This window comes from Phocoena phocoena, chromosome 18 (assembly GCF_963924675.1).
Source record: "Phocoena phocoena chromosome 18, mPhoPho1.1, whole genome shotgun sequence".
NCBI classification, from domain to species: Eukaryota; Metazoa; Chordata; class Mammalia; order Artiodactyla; family Phocoenidae; genus Phocoena; species Phocoena phocoena.
This window is the reverse complement of record NC_089236.1, coordinates 11,407,662-11,423,211: the sequence shown is the minus strand read 5'-3', so window position 1 is coordinate 11,423,211 and position 15,550 is coordinate 11,407,662. Positions and strand designations below refer to the sequence as shown.

At 37.7% G+C, this 15,550-nt stretch overlaps 2 protein-coding genes across 5 annotated transcripts in view; one reads left to right on the top strand and one right to left on the bottom strand.

Moving 5' to 3' along the window:
• NBEA (neurobeachin) overlaps positions 1–15,550 on the bottom strand; it is a 618,385-nt gene that overhangs the window by 181,266 nt on the left and 421,569 nt on the right. For all 4 annotated transcript variants that reach the window (XM_065896024.1, XM_065896027.1, XM_065896028.1 and 1 more), the window contains one exon: positions 15,375–15,511. In XM_065896024.1, the coding sequence (XP_065752096.1) occupies positions 15,375–15,511 (137 nt within the window). The remainder of the gene's footprint in view (positions 1–15,374; positions 15,512–15,550) is intronic.
• On the top strand, positions 11,686–12,765 carry MAB21L1 (mab-21 like 1). Its single transcript, XM_065896251.1, has one exon. It carries the CDS (start codon positions 11,686–11,688, stop codon positions 12,763–12,765), a length of 1,080 nt encoding a protein of 359 aa, XP_065752323.1.

The following is a 15,550-nucleotide window of genomic DNA, read 5'->3' as shown; positions in this document are numbered from 1 at the left end:
TTGAGCTAAGATGTATAGCATTATGGCTTATACAACTCATTAATGTCACAGAGTAAAACTGTATGTATAAAAAAAGTATACAGATACCTCAAGTAATTGTGGAAGAATTATTTCTCATCGTTTTTATAGAGGTATATCCCATTAAACTTAGGTTTTGCAATGAAGTGGTTCTGTAGGTGAATTAGTCCGATTTGATATTTATTAAATAGTATATGTATACTTCCTAAGTAGTTTCTCCCTATGAGATAGATCGATACATTATTATAAAATAAAAATTGATAACATAAAAAGTGTCTCAATATTTACTTAATTAAAAACCTCCTGTAAAGAACACAATCTTTAGAACTCATCAATCATACTCTTAATGTAAATGTAAGCCCGTAGTTTCTTTTCAGAATAACACTTACATCCTAGTAGCAGTTGCTAAAATTATTTCTGGGTGTAGACAAGACACGCATGTGTGCACTCATGCATACATACTTACACATAAACATACAGCTCTGCAATATACAGTCTAGATACTATAGTGCCAACAAGAGTCACAGTCAGACAGACCTAGTTTTGCAATTACTTTTGTGACCCTTGGTAAGACATTTAACCTTTCTAAACGTCAGTCTCTTTATTTGTGAATGTGAACTAATACCACTTGTGAGGATTGAAGGAAATTAAATGCTCATTAAGTATTGGTCCCCATTCCTTATCACCCATCTCTCAACTCACAGAATTTTAAGTATCAAATGAATAAATGCATATAAAAGTCTTTTGGAAATCAAAAAGAATGTTGCAATTGTAAAGTATTATCTCATTTAATAATTAAGGCAACTTATCTCCCTGTATTACGTTATGGCTAACAGCGTTCATTAATGTTTTAAATAATCTGTGTAGTATACGATGATCTGTATAGTATATGGATCATAATATAATCACAAATTTCTACAGCACAAATTAACAACTAAAAACAAAAGCTCAAGTTTGAAAATAGAGAAAACTATCATCAGTAAACAACTACCCCCTAAATCATTTTGGAATAATCCATAGAATTTTAAAGAAATAATTTACCATTTATTTGGAACAGGCTGGGCCTATACACATAGCAGGAGAACAGAGGCTTTACCGCACAGCTGAAGAGAAGGAAAAAAAAAAATTTCACCAGCCTATTTTCTCGCCCAAACAATCTGGATAATTTTCTCAATAATTCACACTACTTGAGTTATATTCAGCGTTCAAATATACACTCTAGTGTGGTTGTGAAGTATATCTTTCCTAGACTTTCTGATTTAAGATGATTATAGCATTCAATGGTAAAGCAATATAAATTACAAAAATTGGAAACATTTTTTTAAAAAGTCAGTGTAATTTGATATTGTTCCGATTTTTTGTTTTTAAAGACACAGATATTGAAACTATCACAGCTGATGATTTTATTCTGACATGAGTTTAGAAGGTTAAGTTACTATCTGAAGAAAGGTAATCTGGTTGCCTTTCACGGCAGCCTGCAAGCTCCGCAATCTGCATAGAGAGGGGCATTTGTCATCATTAGCTGAGCTGTGACAGCTGGCACCCAGGGTGTCCCAGAATCAAGGAGTAGCAGAGACACTCTTGGTTTAGGGTGCCATTAAGTGTAGTAGGTTTCTTGAGGATCAAGTATATTTTATGAAAAGCCTTGTGATCTAACTAACAACAGTGAACATATTTGGATTTTCCGTAACATGGATAATACAATGATAGCACGTAATTAGCAGGTTGCCTCTAGACAACAAGATGCCAGATTACAATATGAATAAATATCTACTGCCTACCACTCAGAGGAGAATTGTTTTCGGCACCCAAATAGCTCCAGCAGAGTGTTTTTTTTTTTTTTTTTTCCAAGGCTGCATTAGGGTGATCAATTGATTAAGTACATTTAAGGAAACAGATTGAAGATAGAAAGGATAGTTCTCAGATATATTTTAAACTTGGTTGTAAACAATGCATAATGTCTCAGGAGTGAACTCAAGTACACACAGTCAATACAGTACACATCCTTTTGATAACATGGATATGAAAATTAAAATCATTGGCACAGATGCAATCTGCCAACTGTTGGAGGTGTATGTAGTTGATAATATGTATTTAAAAATATTCCTCGGCCAAAGTTTAAAATCAGAATCTTTTTACCAAATGAGTGCTACCCACCATGGATCTGAAACAGCGGTGGTTAATATATCTAGAAAATAATTTTTCAAATTTTAACATTTTTATGTATAGTGCAAAACTATATAAAGGAAAAGAAAGTTTAAATTAAGAAACAGGTTGACCAGATCTTTGAAAAATAAGACTACAATCCCTTTAGAAAATCATCAATGCTTGGAAACATAATCAATAACACTAGGCTTTATATTATTATGTAAACTAGTTTTCCACAAATAAAACTAATTTTTGTGTTAATGTAAAATCTATGCAAATACATGCAGTCATTTATCAGGAAAGCTGACAAGCATTCCATATTGGAGGAGGAAAGGAAACTGCCTCAAGAATAGAGGCAATTAATTATTTCTGTATTTTTTCTTCTTCTGTCTTGAGGCACAAAAGTTATCCATCCAGTTAAAACAGCAAATGAAATAAAGAGATTTTTTTTTTTTATTTAAACACATATGGCTTTTGCCTGCAATACTGATCACCACAAGGTCTACAGATGCCCGTGGCTAAATTGTACACTGGCAGATGCACACAGGGGAAAACTGCTAACGCAGCGTGGAGGGCAAAACAAATGAAGAACTGCATTTGCTAGTAAAAGGGGAAAAAACAACAACAACAACAAAAAACCCAAACCAAAAAACCCCACACTCCCCCCCGCCACCCCGGTGAGTTATACAATTTGCTTATCAAATACAGGTTCACGTTGCAAAAAATTTAACCTTGGCCTGTTGCAAAAAAAGTGAAAACAGTTTTAAGTAAGTGAAGGCGTTTTTTATGTATACACATGCATATGATGTATGTGAGTGACTTAGCAATATATTTTTACTTATACGGACAGAATGACAAGTAATGTTTAAACTTCTCAATTTTGCAATTAAAAAAGCTCATGACATTCAAAACTGCCATAGTATATATGACTGGATAAATACTGTTGGAACTTCTAGCTATTACTACTTTAAAAATCCATTTAGCTGCAATCTCTTAAGGTATTATTGAAAACTGTAAGGGTTATTACAAAACAATCTGGCAGATGTGATATTAAATCCTGGTGGCGACAAGAATCCTATATTTAGTGGATGTTTCCTTTTAACAGGTTAACATAAAAAATGTATGGAGGCCAATTCAATCTTTTACTCTCTGAAACACTGTGTGTGTGTGTGTGTGTGTGTGTGTGTGTGTGTGTGTGTACATACAGCCTGCATGCACAGGCTATTTTGCAAACCATAAAAAGAGTGTACTTCCTAAAAATGGTTTAAGATTATTAAGAAAACAATAACTTCTCTTAATAGGCCTGTAAGCATGCATAACATTAAAATTCCTATTATAATTGCCAAATAAAAATATATAACAGAAAGCATTTAAATAATTTTGTATTTTTATATCTTGGAGGAAGAAACGAGAAGACTAGTTGTACTATTCCAAGTTGTAAAAAGGCAAAATACTTGAAAGGGCTTCATTATCAATGAATATGTTTGCACTACTACAATTTAAGAATTCTTCGTTTGGAGTATTTATAACCATCTAAATTTAAATGACAATGTATATTTATACAAAATTAGGATTCGGAGCATATGTTCCAAGAATGTGTGTATATTAATTAATATTAGCTCTAATAAACTCCTTGGCCTTGTCCCCCCCCCCACCACCACCATTCAAAGGGAGGATTAATTTACTGAAAAGGTAAAGTAAAATGTAACTTAAATACTGAGAGGAGATTTATTTCTCTAATGACATAAAGCTAGTAACATTACAAATATTGCTAACTTACACGAGGAACCCCCGTTTCTTAATACGTATTTTGATGTGCAAACTGTAAACTATATTCCTAAATCTAATACATTTATTCAAGAGAGCATAACAAATATTACCAGTTCCTTTGAAAATGAATCCTTTACCAAGCATTTAATGTCACATATTGAAATGAAACAACTTTCATGTAAAATAAAAACTGTGAACCTATTGCTTGTACATCTGAAGTAGCATTTTACATTTTGCCTCTACTTTGGTGCTCTCTGATTAAAACTGGTCTTAAATTAGAAGTATGATAAAATAGTAAGTTCTAGGGGAATAACTAAAGGTGCTTATAGTCTGAAGTTTTTTGGATATAAAACTAAAGCACACACTTATAAATGAATCATAACATCTACAAATTAAAAAATAAAATAGGGGCATGAGGAAACTGTTTTTGTGTCCATGGAAATGTTCTATGTCCCAGATGTTACATGACTGTACACATTTGTCAGAATTCATAGACTGGAACATTCACATTGAAAAATCATAGACTAGATCAGTACTGTATGCAAAACATACATAATGAACCTGACTTTAATAATAAATAGATTTCACATAAAAATAAAATAATAAATCTATACCTTTTTTTTCCACTGAGTTCACAAGTTTTTTTCAGAGACACTATGTCTTACAAACTCTTTATGCTCTTCATGCTTTTAATTTGATCTAGATGTTAAGATAAAATAAACAAACATATCTAGATTAAAAAGTATTAACTTATTAGTACTTTTGACTTGACATTTTTGACAAATCATATGGGAAAATTGCGCTTTCAAGAAATAGTACACATAGGTACACTGAAATGTATTATTAGAATCGTGAAAATAATCATACATAAGTGGAAATTAAATATTATTTAGGTGATCTATTCTCAGAAAATGTTTATAATCTGTAACTATATGTGAAGTTATAAAGGAAATTCCTATTCATAAACAGATTTCCATCCTTTTCTATAAAGTATTTATTTTATTGCATATATGTGATAAAGGTAATAGGTTTTTATTAGTGTAATTATCCTTTTAAATTATTACTTACTCCAGTTACTGATCATTAAAAAAATAAACCCTAGCTTAGAGGAATTGCTTTGCTCATTAAAAAATAAGCTCTGAAACTGTAAATTAGGAATAGGAAATGTTACTTTAGACATGTAGTCACTGGAAGCTGATTATCTACATTCTATACTCTAGTCTCAAGGTTACGTGGAACACTTTCAGTGGCTTAATCACACACAGTCTGGGATAGTAATGAGAGCTATGCAGTCCTGGATGACCCACTACAGACGTACAGATTAACAGACACTAATCACATCTGATTCCATTGTTTTCTCTAAGTGCAATAAAACTGTACCGTACTAAGAGTACTAAAGATGTGGTCATATACGCAAAAGTCTATAAATCCATGTTAGTAATGGGTTAAGGAATACCTAGTTTTCATATATTCATATAGAAAAGAATCACATGAGCCCATTTATCCTGTCACAATATGTCCATAATATCCAAATTAAAAACATAAGCTGAAATCTAGTAAAATGAATTTAAATTTTACAGATTATAAAGATAACAGTGACTTTCTAAAGGGTCAGTGGGGAATTGGAATACTGGAATCAATACTTCCGCCATAATACTCAACAAATGATTGATTGACCCCAATATCCTTAAATGTTTGGAAAGGGTTAGAGATCACGAATGATTGTGAAGAATAAGAAAATCTTTCGGTTGACAACCTTGCCCCTCAAATTTGTTAGTTTACAGATGCAACTTAAAATATCCTGCACCGCTGTGTATACATTCAAATGAAGTGAAGAAAGAGAGACAATTATCTAAATAACCCAGGCTTTAAATTTCTTTTTTCTACCAAAAGAAAGGTTTTGGCCAGAGTTATCCAGAATCACCTCAAATCTGCAAATCTAGCAGTGGTGATAATTCTTGTAAAGTACCCTTCCAATTTCCATTTTTAATCTCAAAGTTACTTTCTTTTCAACATTTATTAATACCAATAACAAATTTACTAAGCAACACTGTAGGAAAAAAAAAAAAAGAACTCCTTACTACCAACGTGACTATATTATCATGTACTAGGGGGATGAGCAAAACTGAGGCAACAGTCTTGAACATTCAAGTGAAGAATTAAGAAAATAATTTTTAAAACTTAACCACAATTATCAGGATGCTCTGGTTAAAGAAATAAAATAGGGTTTAAATTGTGCAAACAGTGACCTCAATTCTCTGCTCTACTTTGTCATAAACCTGATATTAAAATATGAAATAATTATTTTAAGAACTCATTGAAACTTTGGAAGCTTTCAAGCTATTTTGTTTTAGGCGGTCTTATACAAGGAGTCACAACAGGAAGAAAGGTATAGATGCCATCAAGTTAGATTACCAGAAAAACTCCCTCTATTTTACTTGATTTAATGTGACACATAAAGAAAACCCTGCACAAATATCTGTCTTTAATTTCTCTAGTGTAAAAGAAGAAATATATTGTGTCTGGCAGAATGAAACAGATGAAATAGCCCGGGTGCATTTAAAAAAAAAGAAGACGGGGGCAGAAATCAGATGCGTACAATGAGCCTTCAAAGCCACTCCAGCAGTAGGGATAAATAATTTAATAAACTCAACTTCATATTCTTTTTATCTCCCCAGTGTAATAAGCACATATTAAAAAAATAAAACTTTAAATTCATGAATACCTGTGAATAGAATAGCAGCCAGCAGATAATGAAAAAACATAAAACAATATCTATGTGAGCATTTAACATGTGTGTGCATACATATCCTCTAACTAAGATACATTTTTCCAGATGAGAGGTCACAATTGCTTAAATTTATGAACAGGCAATTCACATTTAAATTAGGTTTTTTAAAACACAGCAACCTTGCATTCCTACATTTCTCAACATAATAGAGTTTTTCTTTAACCTAATGAGGTGCCTATTTGCACATTACTTTCTGTGTCTCATATAAATTATGTAGGTTTACAGAAGGGAGGGATAAGTTACCTAGTAATTAGCACTTCAGGAAAAATTATTTTGCCATTGTTATTTTGAATGCTTGAAAGTGTTAAGGATCACAATAGTTAATTATTTTATATGCATTAATACTCCTAAAATTTATGATAATGGTATGCTTGTGACTTTCTCCAATTTTTTTCATAATTGCACATTTTAAATCAAGGCTGCCCAATCCCACTAATGGGCATATACCCTGAGGAAACCATAATTCAAAAAGAAACATGTACCAAAATATTCATTGCAGCTCTATTTACAATAGCCCAGAGATGGAAACAACCTAAGTGTCCATCATCGGATGAATGGATAAAGAAGATGTGGCACATATATACAATGGAATATTACTCAGCCATAAAAAGAAACAAAATTGAGTTATTTGTAGTGAGGTGCATGGACCTAGAGTCTGCCATACAGAGTGAAGTCAGAAAGAGAAAAATAAATACCGTATGCTACCGCATATATATGGAATCTAAAAATAAACAATAATGGTACTGATGAACCTAGTGGCAGGGCAGGAATAAAGACGCAGATATAGAGAATGGACTTGAGGACAAGGGTTGGGGGGAAGGGGAAGCTGGGACGAAGTGAGAGAGTAGCCTTGACATACATAAGCTACCAAATGTAAAATAGATAGCTAGTGGGAAGCAGCCGCATAGCACAGGGAGATCAGCTCGGTGCTTTGTGACCACCTAGAGGGGTGGGAGAGGGAGTGTGGGAGGGAACCTCATGAGGGAGGGGATGTGGGGATGTATGATATGGGGATGTATGTATGCATATGACTGATTCACTTTGTTGTGTGATAGAGGCTAGGGCAGTATTGTGAAGCAGTTATACTCCAGTAAAGATGTATTGAAAAAATATATTGAGGTTTCCTAATAAACTAAATAAATGGAATGGAAAAGTCAAGTCGGTTAGACCTTACAATCCCAAATACCATTCAAATGTAAGCATCTCATACTGTCATTAAATCCTGAGATTCTTGGGGTTTTTTCCTTCAATTAGGTCAGTTTTCTTCAATTATCATTCTATTATTAGCTCATGTCAAAGATGTCTGAACAGCATACCAATGAAAACAATTAAGCATTTATATCCTAAAGCATGGGACACACGCAAACTTTCATTCTAGTACTAACCACTATGATTATATTTATAGTAAAAAAATAATATAAGTAAGACTGGTGTCATTAGAGTTGTTTTATAAACTCTTCACAGAAGTAAATAAAGCGATTTTAAGCTATCTCCATGTATTACACAATCATATAAAATAACTAGTTCAATAGGCCAAATGATATTTTTTAAAAATTACTATAAAATAGTTAAATAAGTTGCTCCCACAAAACAAGTCTATCTCCAAAGCCTAGATGAAAATCAGCAGAACTACACAAAAATGTACTGTATATTCTCCGTAGGTCATTTCAACAACAACAACAACAAAAAATTAAGGGATAGAAAGCACACTCAGAATAGTTTAATTTTCCCTTCAACAATGAGAGGTGCCTGACATCGCTGAAAGGATCAGCTACAGAAGGCAATTCGTTTCACGTGTTCAGTGTAATAGAAAATCACTGTGTTGCAGCAACAAGCGCTACTTGCGCTGAAATATTATTCTAGGGCGCCCAGTTCACCCACAGTGATAAGGACGGGTGCCTGAATCCTATGTTATGTAAATCACTGTCAGCTCCCTGCGTAAAAGGGTGCTGAAGGAATCAGCTCACAAAACACAGTCCCAGCGTCCTTGAAACCGAATGACTTCACTTCCCGGCAACCCTCTAGGACTAACGAGTTTTCTTAGTCCTTTTCTCACCATCCATTTTCTTCTTCAAAGTGCAAATCGTTAGTGAAAAGGCCCTGGTTACACCAATTAGTTTGCACGAAGTGCTCTGGCGTTTAGCTTTGCTTTAACCCAATTAAGCCGCACAGTGAGCCTCGAAGATGCGCCACCTGCGCGCCTGGCTCCAGCGCGGCTGCCCGGCGCCCCTCGCGTCCTTCCAGTTAGACCCACCCGGACGGCCGCGCCACGGTCCCCCGAACGGCCCTGGGGCCTCTGCGTCCCAGGCTGCCTCCCCTCCTGGACAATCGGGGGCACCTGCAGGTGGCCCAAGAAATCGAGGGGCCAGGTCTCTACCGAGCCACTCTGACCTGAACCCAAGTTAGAGCGCGCAGGGCGCCAGGGGCCCGCGGCCGGCGACCAGAAAGCGCGGGCTCGGCCGCGACCACACGTGGGCCCGGGCGGCGGCCGGGCAGGGGGGCGCGAAGGCAGAGAACCTGGCCTGGAGCTGACGTGGAGAAGTCTGGGACATTAAGTAGGGTTTTAAAATAACCCATACGCACGCACACACACCAAAGCCTGCCTATGGGACATGGAGCAGAGAGAAGAAGGAAGGATGGGCCGGGAGTGTACAGCAGCGGGAGAGAGGGGACCAGCGGGAAGCACGCAGGACCTGCACTGTGTGGGGACAGAGGTGGCTTTTCCCCAGAGACCAGGGCACATCTTCGCCTTCTTGGCCGCAGGTTCTCCGGCTCTGATTTGCCTCCTCTTCCTCCTCTTCCAACTGCCAAAAGGTAGCAACGCGTTCACCCGCATCGCTGGCAAAGTGGGGAGGGGCTGGCGGGTGCGCCCAATCCCTGCTCCTAAGGGAATGAAAGGCTCTTGGGGAACAGAGTAGGTGGATGCCGTGAGCCCTGAATCTAACGTACTATTTTAAGCTAAATCGCAATCTCCCACTCCTGGATAACAAGAAAGTATGATGCTGTACCTGTGCAAAGAAGAAAAAAAAAAAAAAAATCAAAAGCTTGAGTAAAAAGAGGGAGCCCTGAACAAAATCTTGTTACAAGTGGCTCTGAAAGGAAGTGCCTACAAACCTGTTCCAGGAATTATAGGATTTTGCTGGAAATATTCTTAATTTGAAATATATGGCATCTAAATTAAAGGTAGGGAATTAAAAATCTGCCTAGGTTTAAAAACAACTACAGAACCCCTAAGTAGTATTTCTTTCATTTCCTGTACATTAAGGACACAGTTGGTACCACCAGGAAAAAAAATGTTCTACATAAATCCATTTCCCCCTCCTTTTTCAAGGTTCCCAAATTTAGAAATGTTGATCTCTCTCAAAGTTTTCAAAAATGATATTTAAATTTAAAACCCCAATGACTGCAAATTAATTTTCTTTAAAAATCTTAACCATTTCCCTTAATCAAGGCACATGAAATAGTATAACATCAGAAGTCTACTGTCAGGTGACCACTAAGGACCCTTAGGAGAGGAGATATACCCTTCATTATGCATCTGTAAACAAGACAGAAACCCCAAACCTACAAATTTTCAGGTTAGGTATCTGCCAGTAGGTTAGATGATCTCTCCTGAATTTTCACGTATTAAAATACAGCTCATTAGGAACTCACATTAAAATAACCTCTGAATCACAGAGATAGTTTACTTCACAAATATTTCTGCCAATGCGTACAAAACTTAGTGTCCTGGTTATAATGTTGGGCAAAGTACAAAGAGGACTGCAGATGGGGGGAGGGGTGTACTAAACGTTTTTGAAACATCCTAACTTAAACTGAGGTAGACAATATCTAACAGCAATAATTTTCAGATTCCTTTCAACAACTGCAAATGAGAAAAAACATAGGTAAAACACCGCATAACATCTAAAAAAAATCATTCTAACATAGAACATCCAGAAAATTATACAGGTATTAGTCCATCTAAAGCCAACTTGCGTATACATGAAAGAGCAAACTCCCACCCTGCATTCAAAAAGACCTCGAGGATTAACAGGCATTAATTATCTTCCTCTAAATGCAAGTTAGTGACTTTTGTTTTAGAAAACCCCATCTAGTTCACCAATTGATGGATGACCATTAGTACACCTGTATTTGCACTTCCTCAGTAAAAAGACAAGCAGGGTTTTCAAGCACAGAAGAGAACCACTTTGCCAAGTCTTTTCAAAATGTCAATATGCTTCAATTAATACCAAAGCTGAGAGATTCCTCTTGATTTCCAAAACTGTCTAGGTGGCTTGGGTGGTTTTCTGCCCGGCAGCAGCCTCCCACCTTTAGTTTGTGTGCCTCTATCCACGAGGGGGGATTAATTAGCCGGGCTGGAGCTGACAGAGGCTGTGGTGACGAGCCCAGTGGCGATTGGCCGCCAGCCTGCCTGGCCCTGCCTTTATAATTTCCACACGAGTGCATCTGGGCTCTTAGACAAACCAACCGCAGCTTCTTCTGACATATACACACGCACACTCACCCCCGACACACACTCAGCACACTTTTCCTCCATCTGACTAACAGTCCTGCACACACCATGATCACGGGAAAGCGTAAATAAATACGGAAAGGGTTGATTATTTTGACTACTGGAAGAGCCTTGCTGGGTCTCAGCGCAACTTTTGTTTTTATGACTGAGAAGGTGATCTCTCCATGTGTTTCTCTCACACAAGGATTCTTTAAAAGAGGAAGAGAGACAGAGAGGGGGGAGAACAACCTTTCACTTTAAGACCGGCTGGGCTCAAAGATAAAAGGAAGGGGAAAGCGGCGCTAGGAATCCACCGCTGCAGCACTTCGGAAAGACGTTTCTGATACATTTCTGAGCGCGGCGGCCCGTTTCTCCACCGAAGTTGGCTCCAGCTCTAGCAGCCGCATTGGATCCCACAGCTTATTGCGAGACTCCGGTGTACAATCCGGATCTCTGCCCCAACATGATCGCGGCCCAGGCCAAGCTGGTCTACCATCTGAATAAATACTACAACGAAAAATGCCAAGCCAGGAAAGCTGCCATTGCCAAAACTATCCGGGAAGTCTGCAAAGTAGTTTCCGACGTCCTGAAGGAGGTGGAAGTGCAGGAGCCCCGGTTCATCAGCTCTCTCAACGAGATGGACAATCGCTACGAGGGCCTCGAGGTCATCTCCCCCACCGAATTTGAAGTGGTGCTTTACCTTAACCAAATGGGGGTGTTCAACTTTGTGGACGACGGCTCGCTGCCCGGCTGCGCGGTGTTGAAGTTGAGCGACGGGCGCAAGAGAAGCATGTCCCTCTGGGTGGAATTCATTACCGCCTCCGGCTACCTCTCGGCGCGCAAAATCCGGTCCAGGTTTCAGACGCTGGTGGCTCAAGCGGTAGACAAATGTAGCTACAGGGATGTGGTAAAGATGGTGGCAGACACCAGCGAAGTGAAACTGAGAATCCGAGATAGGTACGTGGTGCAGATCACCCCGGCTTTTAAATGCACCGGGATCTGGCCCCGGAGTGCTGCCCACTGGCCACTTCCCCACATCCCCTGGCCGGGACCCAACAGGGTGGCGGAGGTCAAGGCGGAAGGGTTCAATCTCCTGTCCAAGGAGTGCCACTCCCTGGCCGGCAAGCAGAGCTCGGCCGAGAGCGACGCCTGGGTGCTGCAGTTCGCGGAGGCGGAGAACAGACTGCAGATGGGGGGCTGCAGGAAGAAATGCCTCTCCATCCTCAAAACCTTACGGGACCGTCACCTTGAACTGCCAGGCCAGCCCCTGAACAATTACCACATGAAGACTCTGGTTTCCTATGAGTGTGAAAAGCATCCCCGGGAGTCGGACTGGGACGAGTCTTGCCTGGGTGACCGGCTTAACGGGATTTTGCTGCAACTTATCTCCTGCCTGCAGTGCCGGCGGTGTCCTCACTACTTCCTACCGAACTTAGATCTGTTTCAAGGCAAACCTCACTCGGCTCTCGAGAACGCTGCCAAACAAACGTGGCGACTGGCAAGAGAGATCCTGACCAACCCGAAAAGTTTGGAAAAACTTTAGAGGACAATTTAATCGAGAGCCGAAATGTGATTATACTATTCTTAAAGTTCTCATTAAGTGTAAACTTCCTGTTCGATTCCTATCTAATATTCCACTGGACAGTGCAAACAATCTCTTCCTTAAAAAGGAGTACTAACACAACGTTTAGGCATCATCTCACCCACCCCTCCAAGGGGAGAAAAAGAAGTAGGGAAAGCGGATGGAGAACACCCCAAACTCACAAGTATTAGAAGAATTCTTTACAAAGGATTTCGTATCTCCCTTGAAAAGGACACAGTAACACCCGGAAAACAGCCTGGCTGTAATGCAAGACCACAGTGAACACTGCTTAACTATCAAAGGATTATAGCAATCCTGGCGATTTAGGTGCATCTGGCTGTGAGTAAACACGATTTGGATATGCCATCTGAAGGAAAGTGTAATGTATATTTTAATTTGTAACAAATATTGTGATCTCACGTTGTCTTTGAAAGTGTGGATGTTGGTGTTTTGTGATTTGGTGAACAGAAGTTAAATGGCCATTTTGGATACTTCCAGACATTTTCCACTAACAAAGATATAATTTAAAGGTAGATTTCCTCCTGGTACTTTTATCTGTCTTTGAAAGTGTCTGAACTTTAAAAAGTTTACATTTTGTTTCAAATATATTGCTTGTTCTATTTCTAACATTCCATAAATATACTTGAAATGTTATTTAAATATATTCAAAGAAATTTGAATTCAGCTTATATAATAACGCTTGAATATCTGAATTATATATTTGAAAAATGCACTTGAAATACACTGGATAATTACTTTTGTGATTTAGATTTTAATTTCTGTTGCTGGTTTTTATTTAATTAGAAGCTAATAAATGAAGTAAAATAAAAGTTGTTGTGTCTCACTTTAAATTGTTTTCCTGTCAAAAGATGTATGCTTCACTTTGAAAACTGAACCCACTTGAATATTTTAAACCTTTTGAGAAATATGCTAATGAGATAATTAAAAATAAAACCTTAAAATATTGGCGAAAAGCTCTTTTTGTATAGCTACAGAATACAGTGATCTACTGTCAGTTTCTGACTTACTTATAAGACTAGTCCATTCTACAACAGATGCAATTTAAATCTACCTTTGAAAGCTTGCTCTTCTGGGTTAATATTTTTGTAGAATTTTTGATAATATAATGATGAAATATGTCATGACAGTCAAGGTTGCTGAGCTAAAAATCAGACCAACTCAGAGGAAATGAACTTAACAAAATCCTAATAAAACTTTTAAAATTTGTATATGAAAACTAACTACGCTAATGAAATGAAGATAATTTCTGACCTATTTTATGCCAAGCCTTATTTTATGCAGTAAGGGTTCCACTGGCAGAATGAATCAGAAATCCAAAATTACTTTTTACTTCATAGGGCAAGCCAATGATAAAAGCATAAAGACAAATTTTAAATTATTTAAAATCATATGCACTACATTCAAACTCATTTTCAAAATGCCATTCTTCTGGAGCTAGAAGTTAAAGAAGTCCTGTGATTATCCCTCAGAGTATTTTAAGAGTCAACAAGTGCGGGAGGGGCTAATCACCTGTGGGCCTTAGGGTAGTTAGTTAACTCAGGTGGGGGTACATTTTAGACTTTCAATTGCTACTCTACAAATAGTGTTTTAGAATGCTTTACTTCTATATATGAATTAAATATAAATAATAAGGTTCTGGATCTACGGGAGCATTTGCCTTTCGCTATTTTAGAACAACTGCCTCTGAAAAATACTTCAAAGGAAGATCTTTGTAAAATGATGCTTGATTATCTAGCATGACACTTATGTTCTTGAAATCTTAGCCTCAAGAAAAAAGTTTACAAATTGCACGATAATATAAAAGTTAAAACAACAATAAAATTGATTTCAGAACTGTAGAGGTATAGAGCTGTTGAATACTCAGGTTTTAAAATTTACAAAATAAGATATAATAAACAAATATTTATGCATTTCAAATCATCTGAATATATATTGCCTGGCACTACACCCACAGAAGGATACAAACTTTAAACGTCTGAGCGCCAGTATGTACTATGTATACACATTTTAAATGAAAGCTTCTCAGATAATTGATTTCTCTTCCCCTTAAAATCACATATAAAACCCATTCTTATTTCAGGAGATGAAAACTGGATGTAATAACGGAGATGAATTTAGAGCTAAATGTGCTCCGTAGTTTTCTTACAACCTTTTAATGAATTATTATTCATACTGCAATGTACACTTTTGGAAATTAAAAGTGATCTTAGTAAGAAATGTCATGAGACCTTTCCCAGTCTTCCCAGAGAGCCTGAGATGCTGTACCCCAGGAACCTGGGAGCAATTGGCTTCACTACCAAATCTGCCCAAGTGTACACAAAGGCACTCACAGAGAGACCGTTAAAATGTGCATGCTCTGGTATGCAGGATTTAAAGTTAATATATTCTTCAATCCCATAAAATAGAGCATGTGTTATTTCATTCATTTTATTTTCTATAAGGATGAGAATGTGCTCCCCTCCCCCACTGTCATTCAAAACCAAGCAAAATTGAAAACCACTTCCTGCCACAAAGCCACCAGTGCTGTACACGGAATCACTCAAACTCACTTTCGTGTCGATCTTCTTGAAGGCAGGATCATCCTCATCCACCTCGAAGTAGATTTCTGTCGTGGTGATGGAAAGAGTCCCCTTGGCCACCACCACAGGAGCAATGAGCTGGGCAGGAGTGCTGAGAACAACTGGGCCTGAAAGAGAGGGTACGGGAGTCAGGCTGCGCCTCTGCG